The sequence below is a fragment of the Cucurbita maxima genome, unplaced genomic scaffold (genome assembly GCF_002738345.1).
Source record: "Cucurbita maxima cultivar Rimu unplaced genomic scaffold, Cmax_1.0 Cma_Scf00035, whole genome shotgun sequence".
NCBI lineage: Eukaryota > Viridiplantae > Streptophyta > Magnoliopsida > Cucurbitales > Cucurbitaceae > Cucurbita > Cucurbita maxima.
In genome coordinates this window covers 209,457-234,497 of record NW_019272051.1, presented here as the reverse complement: position 1 = coordinate 234,497, position 25,041 = coordinate 209,457, and the positions used below count along the sequence as shown (strand labels likewise).

At 35.7% G+C, this 25,041-nt stretch overlaps 3 protein-coding genes across 4 annotated transcripts; 1 reads left to right on the top strand and 2 right to left on the bottom strand.

Moving 5' to 3' along the window:
- Positions 1-628: 628 nt before the first annotated feature.
- LOC111467890 (mucin-2) lies at positions 629-2,881 on the top strand. The gene is made up of 4 exons (XM_023112979.1): positions 629-894; positions 1,134-1,805; positions 1,885-2,047; positions 2,404-2,881. Exons 1-4 carry the CDS (start codon positions 828-830, stop codon positions 2,594-2,596), a joined length of 1,095 nt encoding a protein of 364 aa, XP_022968747.1. The 5' UTR covers positions 629-827; the 3' UTR covers positions 2,597-2,881.
- Positions 2,882-4,228: 1,347 nt separating this feature from the next.
- LOC111467980 lies at positions 4,229-5,803 on the bottom strand (the record flags this gene model as incomplete). The annotated part of the gene is made up of 2 exons (XM_023113076.1): positions 4,229-5,347; positions 5,643-5,803. Coding segments are annotated over 2 exons (696 nt in total), but the record flags the coding sequence as incomplete, so codon positions are not given.
- Positions 5,804-6,431: 628 nt separating this feature from the next.
- LOC111467909 (G patch domain-containing protein 8) lies at positions 6,432-10,342 on the bottom strand. 2 transcript variants are annotated; one of them, XM_023113007.1, is made up of 8 exons: positions 10,229-10,342; positions 9,139-9,217; positions 8,789-8,975; positions 8,046-8,200; positions 7,650-7,793; positions 7,433-7,536; positions 7,155-7,314; positions 6,432-6,754 (listed from the first exon to the last, which is right to left on the bottom strand). In XM_023113007.1, the coding sequence occupies exons 2-8, from the start codon at positions 9,205-9,207 to the stop codon at positions 6,671-6,673; spliced, it is 903 nt and encodes a 300-aa protein (XP_022968775.1). In that variant the 5' UTR covers positions 9,208-9,217; positions 10,229-10,342; the 3' UTR covers positions 6,432-6,670. The 2 variants fall into 2 exon arrangements, with proteins under 2 accessions (XP_022968775.1, XP_022968776.1); XM_023113008.1 differs by having other exon boundaries at positions 6,432-6,751.
- Positions 10,343-25,041: the final 14,699 nt, after the last annotated feature.

Sequence of the window (25,041 nt, the reverse complement as noted above, 5' to 3'; positions counted from 1 at the left end):
GCCCAATTCCCACTTAGATTTGATTTTCTCATTTCCCTCTTTTCCACCTCTAATAAACTATTTGCTTTGAGGGTTTTGCTGAGCTGAACACCTTTGACTCCATTTGTATTCTTATGCACCTACACTGCATCTTTCCAAACATCTTCAATCTTTAATGTTCTTTAGACTTTAAAGTCAGAATTTGAGAAGGCATATCTTGTATTTGTTGGAATGGTTGTTAGCTCATTGTTTATTAGATTTAATAGATAAACTTTAGTCGCATATCTTGCTCCCAATTTGAAAAGAAATTAGGATGGAGAAAAGAGAGAAAAAAAAGGGCTGCGATTACTTGGAAAGGGAAGAGAATGGAATCACTTGGCTTAGTTGCAGTCATGGGTGCATGTGTACAAATGCACATGCATGCTTTCTTCCCTTGGAGCTGCTATGGTTGAATGTTACTTTATTATCTTTGAGGTTATTTGTCTTTTGAGAAAAGATGGAAAAGGCAAAAAAGTATGGACGGGCTGATCCCCTTTTTCTCTTGTCATTAGAGGCAACGTTTCCAATATTATCATTCTTGCTCATAAAGTAACCATTTTTTCCCCTTTTCATTTATTGATTTTATTTCCTTCATATATTGCAGCCGTAAGCATTCTGCTTTTTTCACCTTTACCTTCTTCCTTTCCCCCCGTTTCTCTCTCTTTAACTTTGGACGCGAGCCCCTTTACACCATTTTTCCTGTCTGGTTTCGTTGTTTTTAAAAGCAATGCCTCAATTAAACCGATCCCATTAAGAATCCAGTTGGGTCTCTTCATTTGTCCCCAGAACTATAACCTCTCACCATTAAAATGGCCCAAACAGCTTCCAAATGCTTCTTCTTTTCCATTCTGTCTCTCCTCGCCATCTGCTCTTCTGGTAAGCAACTTCTTATTCTCGAACTAGAACAGGTTATAGATCTATCTAGCTCAGTTCTTCGTTTTCTGCTATGATTCCGTCCTGGTTCCTGCGAGTTTCAGCTTCTGAATCGAAAGTTCGCATTTTGTCCATAAATGGCGTTTCAGGTTTTCGCAAAAAATTTAAGGGGTTTTGTTGTTTAGTGTCGGGTGAATCTTTTTTCTTCGTTTCCGTTCTGAATGTTTCTGCCGTTATCTCAGGTAGATTTGGTGGATCGCATTTGGATGTGCAAGAAAATGCTTCGGCAGAGTTGGAATGGAAGTTCAGTGAACTTGTTCGGACAACAATGCACGACGCGACCAACTCGCCGACAACGAATTTTCCGACAACTCCAGACACCTCCACGCCGACAATCATCACCGTTCCGGCGACCAACCCTGTCACTGTCACTCCGTCGAGTCCTGCTTCCACGCCGGTGTCCATTCCCTTAACGACACCCATCACAGTTCCTGCTAACTCGCCGGTGCCGCTCACCAATCCGGTTGCGCCGCCAGTTACAGTACCCGGAGCCCAGCCCATAACAAACCCGGTGACCACTTATCCAGCTCCGTCAGGTGGTTCGCCGGTAGTAACACCCGTCACAAACCCAGTTCCGGTGTCCCCTCCGGCGATGACGAACGCACCGGTAATTCCAGGACAGAGCTGGTGTGTGGTCAGGTCCGGCGCTTCTGAGATGGCTCTTCAGTCGGCGTTGGACTACGCCTGTGGCACTGGGGCTGACTGTTCTCAAATCCAGCAAGGTGGAAGCTGCTACAACCCAAATACACTTGAAAACCACGCTTCTTTTGCATTCAATAGCTATTTTCAGAAGAATCCTTCTCCTACAAGCTGCGATTTTGGAGGATCTGCCATGGTTACCAACTCCAATCCAAGTAAGAGAAGACAGCCATAGTTTCTCAACCCCCGACCCTATGTTTTTCCTCAATTAATCCAATTCTTGTCTTGGAACAGGCACTGGCTCTTGCCTTTACCCATCATCATCTTCCTCTGCGACGCCGGCATCCATGACGCCGTCGGTTCCAACGCCAACACCGACAACAACAGCGCCGATCACTGTCGCACCAACTATAGTTACGAACCCAACGTCTTCACCTGTAGGGACCGGCATGCCAGAGTAAGATGCTCTGTTCACTTCTCATGCCTATTAACTTTTTTAAAAAAGTTCGGAACTTTCTAATTCTTGGGGTTGAATTTGGGTTAAACTACGAGTTTGGATAATTTATAATATATCTTGAACTCTTAAAATTGTGCCCGTCTGTCCATCTGATTTATCTAAACTAAAATATTCGGTTGAGGTTTGAGTGTTACGATTTAAGTCCCCATTTTTTATTATTGATCTAAGAAAACACTAGGAAAGGTAGAGACTTGTAGTTTACTAAAAACTTATTTGAAGGGTGGGGAATAATAAAATAGGCACAATTTGCATGAAACTTATACCTTTAAATTAATAAAACCATCTTCTTGGTGCAGAAATGGAACTCCTCCTGCAATCTTTAACCCAGACAATCCAAGTTCAAGTATTGGCAGCTCAACAGGGTTTGGAACTGAGATCCCTCCAAGCTCAAGCACCTCAATATCCATGGCAGCTGGATTGAGACCGTTTACTTGGTGCATCATTATGACGATGTCCTTAATCACTCGCAGAATCATTCTGGAGTTATGAAATCACTGAGTTCTTCTCCTTGTACTGTACATGAAAGGCACTCGTAATTCACAGCTTCAGAATCGCCACCCAGTTCCACCATGAGTGCAAATTTTGGAGGAGAAAAGGGACCAGAGGTGAGTTTGAGAGATAGACAAGAAGGTTTAGAGAATGCACTGCCACTGCCCTGCTTGTGTAAAGATCAAATATATGTTAGTGATAGAGACGGATGTATTAGCTATTGGAACTTTGAGACTGTAATATAATATTTTTATAAATATATCTATATGTTAGATTTTGGGAGTATTGTTGGAATTTGTATCGCTGGTTATTTACTTCAACGTGGTCAGTGCTTTAGAATTAGAACTAGAACTTTGGTTAGAAAAAACAGACATAGCTGTGGACTGGAAATGTTTCTATTACTATGTTTAAGTGTGAGTGTTTTGTACTTGATTAATTTATTGTTTGTTTTCGTATAAGTTGATAATTGCATGGTGTCTGCAAGATATAGAATTAGAAGGAAAAGAATTGTCCGTGTGTTGAGTTAAGCATAAGTTAATTTTAATTTTTAATTAAATGTTCTAAGTTTTATTACAATTAGAATCCTTGAATCAAAGAAGTTAACACATCTTTACATAAGATTTGGATCAAGAATGAGATAATACTAAAATTAGATTACCTCGTATGATCAAAGATAAAATAAGATTTAAAACCTTATTATAAATTGATGAAAAATAAAATAAGATTTAGAAGCTTAGTATAAATTGAATCATTCCACAATTGAACTTGATTGGATGCTTAATCAAGAGACTTTGTCTCTGCTATCTAGTTGGTGAACACTATCACCATTTGTAGTTTTGTTGTCCAATCACGTTCTTCCAACAAGGAGCTAGATATCTAGAATGAACCAATTGGGATCAATGAGACCTAAGTTCTAATAATGCTTGTTCCATTAGCATTACGGTGATTGGTGCGTTAAACGCTGGTATGGTGACATAGGTCCACCACATCAACATCCCATACATATCAACCCATGGTTATTTACAAGTATTTTCTAAATACCATGGATTAGAGTTGTCCCTCAAGGCTTAGTCACGGCCGGATTTAGGGGCAAACCATTTAACTCAAGATTAAATGAAAAAAAGGTAATGTGTAATTAGCGTATGGTGTTAGGAATGAAGTGGAGAGAGACGTTGCTTGCTTGCTTCCTTCCTTCCATGTGAGCTCAATGATTGGAAAGTGACATTTGTACAGTGAAACTAATACTTACCTCAATTTCAATCCCCACTGATGGCGGCAGCAGGCACCAGCACCCCATGTTTCTCACAAATTTAACTCACAAATCCAAGCATTCACGGATCTCCACAATGATATAATATTGTCCACTTTGAACATAAACTCTCATGGCTTTGCTTTTTGCTTTCCCAAACGGCCTCATACCAACTATGATCTTCCACTAAATTAACCAATGTGAGACTCACTTGGCGTCTCCTTGTCCTTTCATACTCGATATCGCCTCCTTGTCCTTTCATACTCGACATCAAAACAACTGCTTCTTCGTCTATTTAGTACCTGAAATATTTATCAACACTTCTCCCAGACAACATACCCAAATATCAAGAAAATAATGCAAACAAAGTAGACTCCCCATAATGCAAAGAAATGGGCAGCTAGAAAGGAAGAAAAGAATCATACTATTACAGCTACAATATCAGAATTCCAGAAGAAATGCGGCCAATGAAAACAACATTCAATTCATTTAACCCAATCCTTCAGGCATTTTCTCTTTGACCGTCACCAATCTTGAGACAAAACAAGACGCTATCTCAATCAAGTCAAGAGTGTAAGATGATCATGGTTGATAGGGGGTTTCAGGTAATTGAAAGAAAAGAATGCATTTGAATTCAGCAGTAAGGTGCAAGGTAGCAGAGTGTGGCAGGCACACAGAGAAATGTTAAAGCTTCAATTAATCAACATTTGTTACAGCATGCAACAAAGGAGGGACCCCTTACTACTTAAAGAGCATTTGTATAATCATCTCTAGACGGCCCAAATCTCTGGAAATATTCACAGGCATTGTGCTAACCTCGCTACATGAATTCCTAAACAGCCAGGTCGAACCCAATACGAAAATAACTTAATAAATTTGCTTACTTCAAATCCATATCACAATGATGCGGTCAGTCCTCCTACAACCATGCCTCGGCATCTTCAGAATTAATAACCAATGAACAACTTCAAAGGGCTATTTTGTGATCATTTTGCACATTCTCAGCATCCTCATTATCAGCAAAGTTTCCAGACTTCTCCTTCTCACTTGAAGCAATGTTGTTGTTAATCTGTAAACGGTCAGCCTCAGCAGTTTCCTGCACGGAAGCAGCTGCCTCGTTCTTCACCATAGACATCTGTCTCACGAACCCATTCAAGCTCTCCCTCCTCTGAGTTAATGCGGTAGCAGTGTTCAAAGTTGGCACTGCAGGGGCCTCAAGGGAATTCTCAGTTTTCACCATGGAACCCAAATTCCTATTCCTCTCTTTGTCCTTCATCTCCATATTCCCGGAACCCGAAACCTCCATGGACGCCTCCTCCTTACGCCTAGCTCTCTCTCTAGCCAAAAGAAAACCAACATGCTCAAGAGCCTCTCTGGCCCTCTTCCTGGCCACAGCCACCTCCCGCACTTTCCTCTCCGCATCGGCACGCGCAACAATCACAGCCTTCCCCATCGAAGCAGAAGCGATCTTAGCCGCACAGAGCAACACGACGGCCGTCTTCCTGTCAATAGACTTGTGAGAATTCCGGGGCAGAGAGTCCAAATCGAAGAAGGAGAAATGGGGTTTAGCGCAGGGAGGGCAGAGATAGGAGGTGGAGGAAGAGAGAAGGTGAGGATCGGAAGAAGCGGGGTTGAGAACGCAGTGGGAATGCGTAATGGAAGAACACTTGAGGCAGGTTAAACGATTGGAGGGATGAGGAGGAGACACAGAAGGGTCATAGAACTGAAAGCAAGAAGGGCAAAAGGAAGTGGGATGAAGGCGAAGCACGCAGGAGGTGCAAAGACGACGATTAATACCTCGTAAACGAACATGATGAAGAATCCACCGACCGTGAGAGCCGCAATTCCCACACTCCGTCTGCACTTTGGTTGGAGGAGGAGGAGGAGGAAGATGAGGGTGATTCATCGAGAGAGACGCGAATACAAAGAACAAAAGGAAACCCTAAGAGGGATAGAAATCAAACAAGACAGCAATGGCGGAATCAAACAAAGGAATGAAGGAGTTGAGGGTTTCGAAGGGTAATCTTGACTCTGTTTTGGTTTCAAAAGTTGAGTGAGTTGCAGAGATCAAATTAGGGTTTGCAAATGTGCACTCACTATAGAAGAAAACGATCAAAAGGCATCAAATAACCTCTTTTGAACATTCTAAAAATAGATATAAAATATTAAAATTTAATGGGTTTTTTTTTTTTCTTTTTTCTTTTTTATGGAAGAGTTATAATCGAAAATTAATATCATATTTCTTCTAAAATATTGTTTAATATTAATATTATCTCTCGTATCATATTTCCAATGTTTTTTTTTCTCTCTTAATTTCCAGCCAACAAAATAAATATAGTTTAATTTAGTTGCTAACTTATTATATCAATATATAAATAATTTAATTGAGTTGGGATTGTGTTAGATTTTGAAATTAGTGATCTCTTATCATTAATCTCCACAATAATCCACTTTGAACCTAAGTTCTCATGGAGATATAACTCCTTGCACCATTCCTAAATTAGCTCATAAAACATCTATTTTTAATAAATAAAATATCCAAACCCCTTTCAGATCTAATTAAGCAAAATAAAAAACATAGCATCATTTCAGTAAGTAAGATGTTATAATAACAGAACACATCAATAGCATAGAGAGTTGTATGGACATCTGTTCATCAGCAGACTAAATCACACGATATGATGTATCAAAATTAACATTCTAGGAGCGAGCAAACAAGTTTAAACAATAATGTCTCTACTGCCATATATAATAAGAATACATGAACTTTAAGATGTTCCTTACACATACAAAAGATGCAAAGCAACTTGGGAACTCTTTTGCTGCTATTCCTCATCACTATCATTCCCGAAAACTGAAGCTACAGGGGCTACTACTTTAGGTTTCTTTGTGGCTCCACCAAAAATCTTCTGCAATAACATCAGTCACCAAGAAATTAGGGACGAGATACCTTTCCATTAATTCCCCTATATTATTATTCTGTGGTAACAAGAAACTCGAACGACCAAGCAATGGTTGATACGTTCCATGTTAACATGGAACGAACATGAACGAGCAAGCAATAATGCCAATACTGCTGTGCTTTGCTCCCATAGGAACCGGTCCTTCTGGTAACTGGTTACTTAATTGATTCCTAAACACTCCAAAAGACGAACCAGATATTATCACTCATTACCTTTGGAATGAGCAATCAAGCATCAACAAATTTCAGAATGAATGGACTCAAAAAAACAAAGAACAAAATATTCAGAATCAATTGCAAACTAATTTTTAAAACAAAACAAAACATCATTAACGCTTTAGCTTTACCTTCGAGGTGCCACCTTTAGAAGAGAATCCAAATTTTAATGTTTTCCGCTGATCCTGATCTGCAAGTGATGTAGCATTTCTAATTTCAGTAGAAGCAGGCGCCTTGGCTGATCTTTCTTGTTGCTCCAGCATTTGCTGCTCCTTCTTACGGGCATCCGCACTATTTTTAACATGAAAGAAAATGTAAACAGAATCACACAATGAAAATATAAAGAGAAACTTAAAATGGGATCACAAAAGAAGTTATTGAAAGAAAAAAAGTGAGGAAAGGGAGATACATTTGAGCAAATTTTGCCATCTCTCTCTCTTCACGTTGCTGTTCCCGCTTGTTTCTGTCATCTCGGCTGCTTGAACCATGCATTTCTCTCATTTCTTTAAACCGCTGCAATCTCATCCAACAATGCTTTAGATTCGATGCAACTTCGAAGAGGAAATAAAGGAAAAGAGGATTTTGCTAGACAGGGAGTACTTATGAATAAACGCTTAATTTCCTACCTTTCTATGATTATGATCATATGAGCTGAGATGCGCTTCAAATTCCATAGCCAACTTGTACTGTTTGTTGCAGAGATCACAATAGAAAACCTTGCGTATTTCTTTAACCTCAGTTTGAATTTTCTCCTCACGTTCTGCTAAAACCTGGATTTTAATAATGTGCACGAAGCGGGCAGTAGAAGCCACCAGGTAATAAAAACTGCAGGAAAATCTGAAGACCTTCCAAAAGTTGATGGTCCCCTATGATATACCATTCCCGCTAAAAGACATGCATATATGCTATATGCTGCCTTCTGCTATTTGATATGAGTTTCAGAAAGAGGAAAGCATCAACTTCAAAGACTTAGCTAATAATTATCAATTTTCCCAACCAACTGTAAGATAAAAATAACATACCTCCCGTTTTTTCACATCTGCTTCTGTCTCTTCCATCTCAACATCAAGTTTTTTCCGCTGGATGTTTTCCTCTGCAGTGAAAAAATCGTCTTCTTCTTGTTTTCCAATTCCTAGTTTGGGATCTCTAATTCCAGATTTAATGGGCTCAATAATTCCTACACAAACACACACAATGAGTTCCTATTATTTTCAAAAGCTAGACCAACAAGTACCGATTAAGGATTAATTTTGGATTAACATTCAGAAAACCGTTTATTAAAAGAATAATAACTGAAAAGATTTTTTGACCCATTAAGAGATTTTTTGTTTATATTCCTATTTAAGTTTTAGATTTCTACTTTCAAAAGGTATCTAACTTGGGGATATATTTATGCTTTTATAATAGAAAAACTGTTTTAAAAAACATGCCCACGACATAACGCACTGGAGTTTTAGAGGATTCTTCCTGCTATTACATTCTGTTGACAAACTGAGCATGGGCAATCATTAAACTCCATGGGCAATCATTAAACTCACACTTGACGTGATTGTATTAATTTCTAAAAACAAGGAGCTTAAGTTCCAACTCAGAAATAGATGTTTTCATACGTTAATGATCAAGTGTGCAATTTAAACAAACTCAGAAAGTTAAATAGTTAAGAGAATCTAAGATTCATGAGAAAAGATAATGAAATAATACAATCAGAGACAGATTGCACAATGAATAAGCAGAGTGGGATTTCATATCCAGAAAAACACAATACCTTGCTCGTCCTTTCCTAGTCCCTTCCCTTTCCAGCCCATCTTCTGGAGAAGCCTATAGCCCACATTTGATGAAGTTAATTGAGTGTCCAACGATGCTTGTTCCACATTATCAAGATCAACATTTTCTGTTGGTCTATGGTTGATGGGCAAGCGAAAATCATCTATGAAGTCATCACCAAGAGAATCCTAATATTCCCACCAAAGACAGAAATATGTGAAACATTAGATATCACAAAAACCGTAATTCATTGTTCTTTTTTGTAAGAAAAGGGAGAGGATTTCAGTCAGTCAAGGGGCCAGATAGATGTATGTTGAGTATTTCCAGTTTGACATGATAACTCATTCATACCTGCTCCCTTGCATAGGCTTTATTTCGGTTGTTTGTTTCCAGTCTACTGCTGTAACTCCGTTTATCCATTTTGTCTCACCTATATCACATGGTTAGGTTAAAAAACATTACAAATAGAAATTTGAAGCACAGGAATAATAAGTTAGAAAGTTCAGAAATGAAAAAGAAAATGATTAAATGAAAAAAACTGATCAACTTTATGGATGCATTTCAAAATATTCATCATGAGTTGACCCAATGGCCAAATGGACAACCCATGGTTGTGTTATTCCTGGAAACCAAAATCTTAGCACTTGCAAGTTGCAAGTAAAACATATACATAGAAAATAATCTCAAGCAAGCATAATGTTTAGCAGTTGACTAAAATGTTTGTCATATTTCACTGTGAGGTTGATTTTAGTTAACATTCGGTATACTTCTGAGCTTCGCTAAATAAACTTGAAGCTTTGAAGGCTTTTTTTTTCAAAAAAATAGCCTACGAAAGAAGGGTTGTAATGTTGGAGGTCCTTAGGCAGTCTGGTCATCCTATTCCCAGTGGATCCCTAATGTCCCTATTTCCCTCTAACTGAGACCATAATTTCATAGAGAAAATGAGCGAATCTACAGCGGGCACACACAAAATCAATCCAAAACGAGCGGATCTTATGGAATAAAAAAAAAGTAACCAATTCTAAGTAACTACAAGAAAGAGCTTCAACTACTAAGAATAAGATACAAAAATGCGCTCACTCTAACTTAGACATTCCTCCATGAGGAAAAAACATGTTCCCCGTCCAATTCTTACACAAGAAATGCTCTTTAAGATTAGTCGACTATAATGAGATGTACATACCACGATCATAAACACGATAGAATAGACAGACGGAAGTAAAATTGCAATACCATGAAGGAGGAATGAGAAGTAACAATTTTCCTCAAGCATAAAATGGAAATTAATCAAAGTAACAAATTTAATAAGAAACAGAAAATCAATCAAGTTCCACAGCCCTAGACTAACGCGAGAGAAAACAAATGGCATGGAGGACATAGAAAGAACGTTAAAGAAAATTGTAGAGCAGTATGAAATGGAATTATGAGAAGAGGAAAGAACCTGAAGTCGAGAGAAATTAGGTCAACAAGATGGGAATTGGATTGTTTGTTTCAACGAGAACCTGCAGAAGCTGCGTTGCGACGAAACTCGTGCGCTAATGCCAACGAGAGAGACGGCTGCTGAATTGCTTTAAAACGAAAGCACAAATTTTTTATTGGGCCCGACCTCATTGCCAGCCTGTCAAGCCCAGAATTAATAGGCCCAAAACATTAGGGGTAATTCCGTACTCTAATTTCGATACAATATTCAGAAATCTTTAGTCTATATTTTAAATTTACAACCATACCATTAAAATTAATTATTAGTAACGCTTCCTTTAAAGAAAAAAAATCAATATTAATTATTTTTTTAAATATTATTATTTCACTCTTTCAATTCTAGAGCAAAAAATAAAATAAAAACAAGTTGGGTCACCATCTAACCCAACCCGAACTATAAGAGTTGGGTTGGGTTGGGTTGGATTAGCATTTTGAATAGGGTTGGGATCATTTTTCTAAACCCGAAGTGAATCGGTTCGGTTTTGGGTTCGTGGGCAAAACCTTCTAATAGACCGAGCCAAATAAAAATATATTAAATATATTAAAGATTCTTCTGTATTAATGGATTTGCAGAGTGGTACTGAGGCTAGTTTAAAAAAACTCGGTAGAATAAACTAACATATTGTTAATACATTTTATACTATTATTTTTAAATATATTGTTTATTATATAATACAAATGGTCACGTTATATATTTTTTATTTTTGTTATATACAATACCTTTAAATTAATCATTTTTATTGTTTTTTTTAATTTCCTGATCTATCCTTATATTTTTAACCCATTCTTGAGAAATATCAATATTGAGTTGTCTTTAGTTTTATGACAATGTTGAATTATGATAATATGTTACAATTTTTGCACGTTTTTTTATTGAATTTGTTGTTTTTTTTTTTTTTTTGTGAATAATTATAGATTGATTTGTGTTTGTTTGTGAATGTTTAATATATTTTATCTAATATTATATCGAAATAATTATAAATGGTAGATAAATAGAGGGTTGGGTTGGGTTACCAATCGAACCAACCCGAACTTTTGGGTTGGGTCAAAAAAATCCCTCAACCCAACCCAACCCAACACGGACCATGTACCCCCTACCATTTGGGTCTAGTTCATAAGTTCTCAAAATGGTTGACATGAATCAACTATAAAAGTAATTCTCACTCATACAAATCAATGATAAGTCTTTACTGTCAAAGGCTCCTAACTCATTCATAACTAATATTGAGTTATGTATAATTAATATTAATCATTCTCAATTAAAAAATTTATAATAAGAGATTAAATGTTTTTTAATTTTGTCTTACACAATTATGATATTCTTATATGTCAATCACATAGTGTTCAAGATTACACTAATATACGTTCAAGATTACACTAATATTCTTGAATTTTTCATATAATGGATAATATTATACTGTAAATAAAATAACCAAAAATATTATTAAAAAATTAAATAATTAATTACGAGACGTTAAGACATATATCCCAACAGAATAAAATGTATGTATGAATAATAGGTACCATGTGGCTTATTTACGTGTTATATCCAAGTATGCTATGATGTATGTTCACGTTATGCCCTATAAGACACTTAATGTGTCATGCATGACAAAAATGAATGATATGTCATGTACACATACATTATCTCAGAAATATTGTCATAAAAAGTATGGAAGTATGATGTAAATCATAATTATGTATGATAATTTGAAAATCTTGCCTGTTGTATGTAACGAGCTACTGGGTTTTATGTCCTAAAACTCATAGTTTGTAAACAAAAATATATTCTATTTTCAATAAAGTTATTATTGTTGTTTATTCAGTAAAGATTGTTATTGAATAGAGTGAACTTTACGATTATTAATCTAAATCAATAAACTAAGAACATTCTGACTGTTAAGGATAGTTGACCGTTCATTATAAGGCAAATATCTAGATATTTGCCTTACATTACGGGTTACCATATTTTCCCTTTTACTAAATGCAAATATATTGTATTCATTTATTATTTTTTCCTTTTATCGCTATTTCCTTATTATTTGTAATTTACCTTATTTCTGTATTCTGTAAATGATTATAAATAAGAGAAGTCTCACACCATTTGGGTGTGGTGGATTAATCAAACATTCACACTGACTATAGTATGATTACTTGAACTATATGTAGAGACATAAGAGTGGATCAAGTTCAAGTATATAGTCAAAATGATCTATAGTACAGTGATAAGGCTGAGTACCTTATCCTAGGGACACTATGGATGCGACCCACTTTTGTATGACATAAACAATGTGATCACTAAATTGTACATGCAGAGACATGTGAGTGGGGGCGTCCTATGCAATGAGTATTGCATAAAATCGGACCATGTAGAAAATCACTCTCACTTTATAATGTCGCTTACTGCTGAGACTGATTTTCTTTTCATTCAATGACCTAGGTAACTCGATTTTAATCCTGAGCTAACCATGAACTCTTATTTATTCGGAATTATCCTTAGATTTGTATGGGGGAGAGTGACTCAAGTTCGTCAACTCAATAGGCCTCCCATTTCAGGGGTAAGACTGGGTAAATGGCTGGAGACGTGGGGTGCAAGATGGAATTCACTCCTACCCTCTTTTAGGGATAGAAGAGAGGTAGTTCTTTTAAGTACTGACTTCAGGTTTTGAATAAGGGGCCCACCCTCTCATTGACCTGAGAGGGATTCAGTTTACTAGTTGGACCACAAACCAATTGTTCATAAGAGGATCAGTGGAACATAAGAAACAAGAAGGAACTTCAGGGGTAAAATGGCTAATTGACCCAGCTCTAGTTACGAACAACTTATGAAGGATCGACTTACTAATCATGATTATATCAAATGGACAGAAATATATCTATAGTGAGGGGAGTGCAACTACTAGGCTATAGTGGAGTGTTCTAGTAGTTAAGTTTAATCAGTTAATCTTAGATCGTTGGAGCCCATGATCTATAGGTCCATTAGGTCCCTCTGCTAGTTCATATCGGACTAAACCATAGAACAGTGTGACGAGTGAGTTCGAAGTGTTCGAATTCAAATTAGAGAATATGCGCTACATATATACGATATATTTAACTGCATTTTTGTTTTATTTACGAATTAAACAAAAAGAGAGAATTTGAGATATTTAAACAAGATTTAAATATCTTAATCAATTATGTGTCGGAATTGATTGAGATTGGTATTTGAATTAATATTAAATATTAGTTAAATAGTTTAATTAATCATTTAATGTTACTTTAATTTGAAATTAATAATCCAAATTAATTGTTGAATTAAAATGAAGAAAGTCAAAATGTTGACTTCATTTAATGGAAAAATCCATGTTAGTGGAATTTTGAGGGGTCAAAATTTGGTTTAACCAAACTTGCATGCTTGCCAAATAAACCCCACAAATTTGAGTGGAATTTTGAGTGTCATAATTTGGTTACTCAAGCATGTATGCTTGCCACATAATCCCAAACATTTGAATGAAATTTTGAGTGTCAAAATTTGGTGATCTCAAATTTGTATGAACATGCAAACATGACTCTATAAATAGAGTGATCATGGTACATGAAAGGTTGAAAAAAAAAGAAAAAAACCTTGAAAAAAAATCCCACAAACTCTCTCTTCATATATACTAAATCCCTCCCAAGTTTAGTCACTCGCCGGATTCCACAATCTTGTTCTAAGGCCGGAGAATAGTGGAGAAGACACTAGTGGTGATTCGAAACCGGTTCGTGAGGAAAAAGAAACATGAGCGATAAAAGGTTAGTATTCAAACTTATTTAGTTTTAATGTTTTTGAACATGCTAGTTTATTTACTATAATTGATGTACTTAGAGTGCCTAAGATCCAAATTTTTTCCGCATGTGTTATAATAACTCCATCAATTGGTATCAGAGCATGGTTTTAGGCAATTTATTTACATTAATTTGAGCATGGTGGGTACTATTTCATGAATGAAAATTTATGGTTGCTGAAGTGGATGTTTTTGGTTTTGACATTTTTTTATGCTTCCATTTGATGCAATTCTTGTAACAAGCCTAATGTCTATGGACTTTAATGAGTGAAGAAATGTCTGTAATTTTTATGGAGTTATTAGAGTCCATTTTAGGTTGTAATTGATCTAAAATGGAAGAGAAAGCAAGTTGAACCGAAGAAGAAGATGGAAGAGGCGGTTCGGGTGTTTTTTCTGCCGTTGGGGTCCGGTTCAACGTTTTTAAGGGTTGGTTCTCCCAGCTCGTGATCCTCGGAAGCGGTTCAAGTTATTTTTAATTATTAATGTAATAATTTAGTTAATTGCTTGCTTTAAAATGCCAAAATCAATCCACTTTAGTGTGTTTAATTAATTATGCATTATGAATATATGTTTTAATTAAATAGAAAATGTATATGCATAAAGTATGTCATATAGATTTAAAATCCCACCATAGGCTAGGCATGTTTCATGCATTCCAAGTATGTTATAAGTATTATAATGTATAGTATGCATGCTTAGGGTTCCATGAGTTATAAATATAAATTGTTATATTATTGCATGGAATGGATGTTTATATAATTGTTATATAAAGCATGTAGATGCATGTTATAAGTTATTTTCAACGTCATAGATGTTAAAATCTATAATAAAGATAAATGCATGCTCACTTAGGGTTAAGAACCAAGCACAATCAATCTTAATAGTTAAAATAGGTCGATGTCTTATAAAATTGCGGTTACAAGAAAGCTCACCTGGCACGATCTTGTCTAAGGTTGAAGGTACTTAAGTTAACGGTTTACGGAACACCTACTACCTAGAGATCGGATCAGTACTTAAGCTTAGTTAGCCCAGTTTTATGAGCATGCTTGAGTGATGCAAGTTTTAGAAAAATCACCTAGACTTAAGTTATATTTAATTAGCCAGAATATACCTAAGTAATGAGTAAACTCAACCGTCTAAAATACTTAGTGGGAGGAAAAAGGTATATGAGATACATTGTTTTCCTTTCATACTCTCTGAAAAATTCACACTGTGAGATTCATGCTCGGCCTCGTGTCGCTTTGGGAGCGTCCTCCATTCGGAAGGTATTTGCATGAGTCAAAAACAAGGTGAATAGAGAAAGTATTTATAGTAAGTGGGAGAAGAAAGTATATCAACACGTCCTATGGTCTCCACCACTAGGTTGCACCGTGAGATTCTCATGTTCCGCCTGTATGTTGCCCTAGAGCAACTACCCATTCGAAGGGTCATAACATGGGAGTCGAAACAACGCAAACTTCAGAAATGGATAGGATTTCTTAGATCCGTTCCCAACTTTGGTTTTTTCATTCGATAGCATTGTTGGGACTAGTCTCTGAGGTCTGAAAATGATGGGTCACACTTGAAGAATTACTAAGAGTTAGTATATTCTTGACCAAAATAGCGATAACTAAAACACTATAGGAACAAGAGTTATTCTGGGATTAGTGTTTAAGTCAAGAATGTCTTGGTTTAGTGAAGGAGTGATTGACTGCCCCTCGGTAGCAGTTGCTCTAACTCACTAAAGTATCATTGCAAATTAATAATTTCTAGGTACATTATTACATTTGCTAAAATTGATTGAATTAAACAGGATTAAGTCAAATCACTAATAGAATTTTCTTTATATCACAGCATGACAAACTCAATAGTACAATTACTCGATTCTGAGAAATTAAACAGCGACAATTACGCAACTTGGAAATCAAACCTAAACACAATACTTGTAATTGATGACTTAAGGTTTGTTTTAACTGAGGAATGTCCTCCAAACCCCAGCTCAAATGCAAACCAAACAGTTCGGGATGCATATGACAGATGAACAAAGGAAAATGACAAAGCCCGAGTGTATATTTTAGCCAGCATATATGATGTTTTGGCTAAGAAACATGATGTTATGGGTACTGCTAAAGAGATTATGGAATCTCTGAAAGGGATGTTTGGATAACCGTCTTTCTCCCTTAGACATGATGCCATAAAATACGTTGACAACTGCCGTATGAAAGAAGGGACCTCAGTTAGAGAACATGTCTTGGACAAGATGGTTCATTTCAATGTGGCAGAAGAAAATGAAGTTGTCATTGATGAGAAGAGTCAAGTCAGTTTTATCATGGTGTCTCTTCCGAAGAGCTTCTTTTAGTTCCGCACAAATGTGATAATGAACAAATAGAACATAGCTTGACTGCTCTTCTCAATAAGCTATAGACTTATCAGTCCCTCTTAATGAACAAGGGACAAACAGGAGAAGCAAATGTTGCTATCTCCAAGAAATTACTGCGAGGATCATCCTCCAAAAATAAGTCTGGTTCAACTTCTAAAAGTGTTTTGATGAAGGAGAAGGGTACAGGGAAAAATAAGATTCCTACTAACAGCAAACACAAGGTTCAAAAAGCAAATAAAGGAAAATGTTTCTATTGCAACGAAAACATGCACTGGAAGAGAAACTGCCCAAAATACCTTGCAGAGAAGAAAGCCGATAAGACACAAAAAGGTAAATATGATTTACTCGTTGTAGAAATATGTTTAGTAGAGTATGATAACTCAACTTGGATACTAGATTCAGGTGCCACTAATCATATTTGTTCTTTTTACTAGGAAACTAGCTCCTGAAGAATGCTTGTGGACGGTGAGATAACACTCAAGGTTGAAACAGGAGAGGTTGTCTCAGCAAGATCTTTAGGAACTTTAAAGTTGTTTTTTGGAGATAGGTTCATTATATTAGATAATATACTTTTTGTTTCTGGAATGAAAAGAAATCTAATATCTATCTCTTGTTTATTAGAACAATTGTATAAAGTATCTTTTGAAATCAATGAAGTGTTCATTTGCAAAAGAGGTATTCATATTTGTTCTGCATAACTAGAAAACAACTTATATACGTTAAAACCGAGCGAAACAAAAGTTATTTTAAATACCGAGAGGTTTAAAATAGCTGAAACTCAAAATAAACGACAAGATTTCTCCTAATATCTGTCTTGGGAACTTAAGACTAGGCCACATTAATCTCAATAGGATTGAGAGATTGGTTAAAAAAGGACTTCTAAATGAGTTAGAAGACAACTCTTTACCTCCATGTGAGTCTTGTCTTGAGGGTAAAATGACTAAACAACCGTTTTCCGAAAAAGGTTATAGAGCCAAAGAAACCTTAGAACTCGTGCATACAGATCTCTGTGATCCAATGAATGTCAAAGCACGAGAAGGGTATGAATATTTCATCAGTTTTATTGATGATTATTCAAGGTACGACTATCTTTACCTAATGCATCACAAGTCCTAAGCTCTTGAAAAATTCAGAGAGTATAAGAATGAGGTTGAGAATCTATTAGGTAAAACTATTAAAACACTTCAATCAGATCGAGGAGGAGAATATATGGACTTAAGATTTCAGAACTATATAATAGAATATGGAATAAGGTCTCAACTCTCAGTCCCTGGTATGCCTCAACAAAATGGTGTATCAGAAAGGAGAAATAGAACTTTGTTAGGCATGGTTCGGTCTATGATGAGTTTCGCTCAATTATCCGATCCGTTTTGGGGATATGTAATGGAGACTGTTACATACATTTTGAACATGGTTCCTTCTAAGAGTGTTTCAGAAACACCTTATGAGTTATGGATATGGCATAAAGGTAGTTTACGTCACTTCAGGATTTGGGGATGTCCAGCACATGTGTTGTTGCAAAACCTCAAGAAATTAGATCGTCGTTCAAAATTATGTCTATTCGTAGGATACCCCAAAGAGACGAAAGGTGGTTTGTTTTATGACCCTCAAGAAAATAGAGTGTTTGTATCAACAAACGCTACATTCTTAGAGAAAGACCACGTAAAAAATCATCAACCTCACAGCAAACTAGTATTAAGTGAGATTTCTAAAGAAGCTCCTGATAAAACAACAAGAGTTGTTGATCAAGCTGGTCCTTCAACAAGAGTTGTTGATCGAGCTAGCACTTCTAATCAATCACATCTTTTTCAAGAGTTGAGAATGCCTCGACGTAGTGGGAGGGTTATAACTCAACTCGATCATTACTTGGGTTTGGCAGAAACACAAGTCATCATACCTGATGACGGCGTTGAGGATCCATTGACCTATAAACAGGCAATAAATGATGAAGATAAAGATCAGTGGATCAAAGCCATGAATCTTGAAATGGAGTCGATGTACTTCAATTCAGTCTGGGAACTTGTAGATCAACCAGATGGGGTAAAACCTATTGGTTGCAAATGGATCTATAAGAGGAAACGAGACCAAACCGGTAGGGTACAAACTTTTAAAGCTCGACTCGTAGCAAGGGGTTATACCCAAAGAGAGAGGGTGTACTATGAAGAAACTTTCTCTCTTGTTATTATGCTTAAATCAATTAGAATACTTTTGTCCATTGCCACATTTTATGATTATGAAATTTGGCAAATGGATGTTAAGACAGCCTTTTTGAACGGCAATCTTGAAGAGAGTATCTATATGACTCAACCAGAGGGGTTCATTCAACAGGATCACGAGCAAAGAGTTTGCAAGCTTAAAAGATCTATTTATGAGTTGAAGCAAGCATCTTGATCCTGAAATATAAAGCTTGATACTGCGATCAAATCTTATGGTTTTAAACAGAATGTTGATGAACCTTGTGTTTATAAAAGGATAGTCAACTCTACAGTAGCTTTCTTGGTGTTGTACGTTGACGATATCTTACTCATTGGAAATAATGTGAGAATTCTGACTGACATTAAGCATTCGCTAGCGACACAATTCCAAATGAAAGATTTGGGAGAGGCTCAGTTTGTTCTTGGAATCCAAATTGTTCGGAATCGCAAGAACAAAACCCTAACATTGTCTTAGACATCGTACATCGACAAAATGTTGATTCGATATAAGATGCAGGACTCTAAGAATTTGGATTGCTGATTGCATTGCTGATTCCACCATGGAGGCTAAGTATGTTGCTGCTTGTAAAGTAGCGAAAGAATCTATATGGCTTAGGAAGTTCTTAACTGATTTGAAAGTCGTTTCAAATATGCATCTTCCCGTCACTCTTTATTGTGATAACAGTGGAGCAGTTGCAAATTCAAAAGAACCAAGAAGCCATAAGCGAGGAAAACATATTGGGCGCAAATATCATCTCATAAGGGAGATTGTGAAACGAGGAGATGTGATCGTCACACAGATAGCTTCAAAGCACAACATTGCTGATTCATTTACAAAGCCCCTCACGACTAAAGTGTTTGAAGGGCACCTAGTGAGTCTAGAACTACGAGTTATGTAATCTAGGTCAAGTGAGAGAAAAGGCATGAGTATGTGATGCCCTACTTCATTGTATTTATGTCTTACTCTACTCAACGTTATAAAACCCCACTAGAGTTTTAGTCCAAGTGGAAGTTTGTTGGGTTTTATGTCCTAAAACTCATAGTTTGTAAACACAAACTCTCTCTTCATATATACTAAATCCCTCCCAAGTTTAGTCACTCACCGGATTCCACAATCCCGTTCTAAGGCTGGAGAATAGTGGAGAAGACACTAGTGGTGGTTCGAAATCGGTTCGTGAGGAAAAAGAAACTTGAGCGACAAAAGGTTAGTTTTCAAACTCATTTAGTTTTAATGCTTTTGAACATGCTAGCTAATTTATTATAATTGATGTACTTAGAGTGCCTAAGATCCAAATTGCTTCCGCATGTGTTATATTAACCCCATCACGAGCATGTGATACTCTAGTATGTTTTGTACATAAGCGTACACCATAATAATACACGCTTATTTCTTTTGTTGGTTTGGTAGCGTGAGCATGTGCTAGTCCATAGTTAGGCCCAGGGGTTACATTACAATCTCGCTTAGTGGGTTGTGTGTGACCTTTAATTAAGTACAAAATTTTTTGTCGTTTACATGCAAGCACCGGAATTCTTGTTCCAACACCTTAAAGAGTGCCTCCCCGATGCCCACACTCCTCCAAACAACCTCTCATCATCCCTGCCATGCTCCAAACACCCTGTAAGGAAGAATCAGAAGGAAAAATGAGAGAGAGAGAGAGAAATAAGAGAATTCTTTGGTGACGATAATCCCTCAAATCCGACATTGAAACAACTAGGCCACACCGCAAAAGGGATCACTGAGGACTGTACGCACGTAGGAGGTGTTTACAATCTATAAGACTATATATATATATATATATATATATATATATATATATATATATATATAAAATATAATATAAAAAAATATAAAAAAAATTATAAAAAAATATTTGTTAAAATAATAGTTATAAAAGAATAATTCATAGATAAATAACTAAGAAAGGATTACTTAAAAATAAAAAATAAAAAATAAAACTTACCCATCTCTCTCCACTAACCTCCCATCCCAATCTCATCCTCTCTCTCCTCAACCACTGCATAATATCACAGTTCATCTAAAAAAATAAACAGAAAAGTGTCCGAGAAAAAAAGTAAAAATGGCTAGTAGATTATAGATTTAGAGATTTTGGTCTATTATTACAATAAAATCCTAGATTTACTTTTCATTTACAGTTATGGTTATAAGAAATTAATTTAGGATCATAAGATCAGATTTTCTTTCCTTTATCCAATATTTTAACAGATCATGTAATAAATTGGTAAGATTAGACAAAGATTTGGTGAACAAAATTTAAAAATAAAATGGGAAATATCAGAGGACAAGAAACTCCATTGAATTTTGTCCCGTAACAATATATTCCCTACAACATTAATAATAGAAAATAAGATATTCAGTGAAAATAGCATTATATATATATATATAACATTTCAAGACTTTTAACAATGAACCAAGGTAGATTATGATAATGTTATAGAGTTCAAACTTGAAACTGATGTCATGGGCTCACATAGGTTGACTCAGATTTCAAAGGACAGAATCAAACTTTTATTAAAGATATATTCGCGACAACGACTTAAGCTAGCCAGGTAAGTGGCATTACTATCGGCTTGGTTATATTTGATGTTGACATATGCTTGTGGTTCTACACGCGTCATATATACTGATATGTGTGAATTATCTGTGAATCAGTATGCTTATATTATGTTTTTGTTATGTTATAATATGTGGATTGTGTGATAATAATTATGGTACGATGTGTTCAAGGATATGTTTGAGATATGATACGAGAATGATGCACAAAACAAAATCTAGTGATAGGAGTAAGATACATTCATGAAACGTTAAGATTAGGTTACATATCGGAGTGCTATGGATAGAGGAGATTGATAAAATAATATGGTTAGGATATGGGTAGAAAGGGATAGGTTTGTGATAGATTGATCTTAGGATACGTTCCTGTGATGATATGACTAAGGTACATTCACGTATCGATATGGCTGTGATAGGTATAAGAACGTTAAGGCTATGATAAGTTAGGGAACGATATGACCACAAAGTGTTTATAAAATGACATATTTATGATATGATATATTGTGATGTGATATGTTATTTTTAGATTGTTTTGTGTGATCATTGAGGTAATTGTTGTATGAATTGCACGTTATAAAACTATGTTATGTTTTCTAAATTGTATGTATACATCATGTTATGAATGACATGATATCACGAAAAATGAAATGAAATCTAACCCCGTTAGGATTATGTATGATACTTAGACTGAAAAATGAGAAATGATATGTTAAGCATGAAAGATGATAGTGGGGTTATATTCATTAATGATAAAAGTAGAAATGTTGGGGACCTCATGCATTATGTGTGCTCATGCATTTAGGAAGATTCTCCTATTCCATCACGAGGGTACAAACGCATACATCCAATGGTAGGATAACAATCGTTATGTTTTGCATAGTGCTACCGTGACAGTTACTAGTTCTAACGGGTGTCCGGCCTAGGGAGCGTCCTAGTGTATTCTCTCCCGACAAGTAAGGTGGATCAGCGGTGTGCAAACTGACTGGTGAGCCCATACCTGCACGTATGGGCTTTAGGGTTGTATGGGTTGTGTGAAGAGTATATGGTACATGTCCAAATTACCCGTTAGGACAATACCGTAGGAAAATAGATTGAAAGGATAGGTCCCTGTCATTGCATTTGCATGTTCTTGCATTTAACCCCAATAGTGGGGTCACTTATAAAGTATTTCTTTAAATACTCAAGTCATGTGCTACTACATTTTTCAGGTTAAGGCAAGGCATTCCTGTACGGCTGACGACAGAATTACAACTCGAGATCATGGCACATGCATAGGATAGTGGTATTTATTTTCTTAGACATAGGCTAGAATAGGATGTTTTTAACTTAAACGCTTATTTATTTTATTCAGTCTTTTGTTGTGTCGTTTTAAAGAAATTTTCGAAATACGTAAGTCCATGGCTGTGTTTTAAGATAAAGGTTATGTCTTATGAAATTTAAATGAAGTCTTCCGCATTCAATGTTTATGGTACGTATACAGTAGCGACCTTAAATTAAGTAGAAAATTTCGGGTCGTTACAGTTGGTGTCAGAGCTCTAGGTTACAGATTTTGTAGACTAGCCTACAATGTAGGCTTTGTATGTTTCATGGTCCCACCGTCGATGCCCCGTCTTCATCAGGTATGTCTTGCATAAGATAAGAAAACAAAATGTTGTTGATTGCATATGTTGTTATTGCTTGGTCATTATAAAATATAACTCATAATTGAATTTTTACAACAAAGTATCATAATTGACGGCATTATTGTTAGCTTAATTCTATATTTATTATAATGTAGAATATGTTATGCTTTATCTTGCATGGAATGTGAATGTAAATTGTTGTATTTATGATGTTTAGATTTACTGAGGTTGGTACTGTGAATGGGTAGCTATAGTTTTAGTAGGCTACTAAATGTTAGTGGATCCATGAAAATAATTTTGCTAAAGAATGTCATATTCTTCAGTTAGATGTCTCGAATATAGATAAATTACTTAGTGTGATGATCATAGATATGGAAAGGAATGCACCAACGTATACTGATGTGTAAGTAATTTAAAATGAAATAAAAATGAATTAGGACACTTGATAAATGACAATATCTTATAGTTATGCTATAGATATTAAGGGTGGTAGTGTTTGAAAGACAATTTTATATGAAGTATATAAAGATGAAATTAAAGTATGAGTAAGAAAAAAAATTGATTCAAGACCATAAAAGTTTAAAAGTGTATACTTAAATTGATTGGTGAATGACATAAGTGACTTTAATGGAAGCTGAGTCTTGGAAGTATTGAGATGTAGAAATCTTTCTTGCCTTAATACGAGTTAAAAAAAAAAATAATAATAATACAACCACAATTATGGAAATTGTGAGGTGATTTAAAAGTATCGAGCAACAATTGGATGAGGCATTACTATCATGGTCAAAATTTTAGAGGTATATAGAGAGGACTATGGTATGAGATTGTCAAGATACCTTAAATTTAAGAAACCATGATTTAAGATGAACTTGGGTGGGGGATACACGAGGATTAGAGTGGGACATTGTGTCTAAATCAACTAGAAGTTTTGTGGTAATCCTTCTTAGGGTACACAAATGCACTCAGGAAGATCAACATAAACAAATTGTTGTAGAAAATTACCAATCAATTTTTCCTAGCAATGTCAACCTGGTTAAAAGGTATTACCATAGTTAAAGTTAGACTGTCATTTGTCATGTAAGTATCCTAAGTCTTATGGCATCGGATGATATCCACCTTGCTTATATAATACAAATTTTAGAAGAGAATTTTGTTAGGCCCATTCTTGATATTACAAAGGCATTGAAATGGTTGTGCTGCCTTTCGATTATCGTTATAGGAACATTAGTTTGGGCTATACTAGATAAGGTATACCAAGAGAAAAACCTATTTGACAATGTTTCCAATGAAAGTTACCAAATTCTCAAACTCTAGCTTGACCACAAATAAAATACGGTAAGTGGTTCGTAGATCCATGTGATTTACTAGTGCATTCAATTTGTATTGGGTTAGGGTTGAGTTTTTAACCAGTTTCATGTTCTGATTTTGACTCCAAAATTTACTAGAATTGGGATAGGTAGCCCAAAGAGAAGAAGTATTACAAATTTCTTGATTTTGTATGGGAAAATAGGCAAATTTGTGTATGGAATTCATCTACAAAGATGAGACATTAATGATGAACCAAATCAAGTGGACATTTACAAACAATACAAATATAAACAATAATGAGGAAAGGAAAATAATTTTTTTGTATTTTTAATTATTAAAAATACAAAGAACGAACAATTTTAATTGGAAACATTCCTCTAATGAATTCCCTAGGAACTTATATAGTAAATAGACTATAGAGAATTGTGATAAGTCAAATATTGCAAAGCTGCGGTATCTATGACCGGTCAAAATTGGACTATAACGAACTTTCAGTCTATACCAGCACCGTAATATCTTATTGGGGAGGAAGATTAGAATTAGAGATTAATCGAGAAGCAAAGATATGAGCGTGTGTGAGTAGGAAACATAAAATATTTATTCTAGTTCTATCATCAGCTATGGGTTTGAATCTTAAGAGAAATTCTCGAGAATGTTTATACCCTGAAATTTCTCTGTCTTTCTTTAATGATAAGGAGAGAGAAAAAAATTTGGATCAAAAGAAAATGTCATTTCTCTGGTATGTTTGAGATAGGATACGAGAATGATGCACAAAACAAAATCTAATGATAGGAGTAAGATACGTTCATGAAATGTTAAGGTTAGGTTACATACTGGAGTGCTATGGATAGGGGGGATTGATGAAAGAATATGGTTAGGATATGGGTAGAAAGGGATAGGTTTGTGATAGATTGAT

Bases quoted from the DNA above. Each gene is read 5' to 3' on its own strand.
- LOC111467890 (XM_023112979.1), top strand. From the start codon at position 828: ATGGCCCAAACAGCTTCCAAATGCTTCTTCTTTTCCATTCTGTCTCTC. The intron at 1,806-1,884 runs GTAAGAGAAGAC...GTCTTGGAACAG, and splicing joins GGTTACCAACTCCAATCCAA to GCACTGGCTCTTGCCTTTAC. The intron at 2,048-2,403 runs GTAAGATGCTCT...TTCTTGGTGCAG, and splicing joins GTAGGGACCGGCATGCCAGA to AAATGGAACTCCTCCTGCAA.
- LOC111467909 (XM_023113007.1), bottom strand. From the start codon at position 9,207: ATGGATAAACGGAGTTACAGCAGTAGACTGGAAACAAACAACCGAAAT. The intron at 7,537-7,649 runs GTAGGAAATTAA...ATGAGATTGCAG, and splicing joins ATGATCATAATCATAGAAAG to CGGTTTAAAGAAATGAGAGA. The intron at 6,755-7,154 runs GTAAAGCTAAAG...ATGTTATTGCAG, and splicing joins CTAAAGGTGGCACCTCGAAG to AAGATTTTTGGTGGAGCCAC.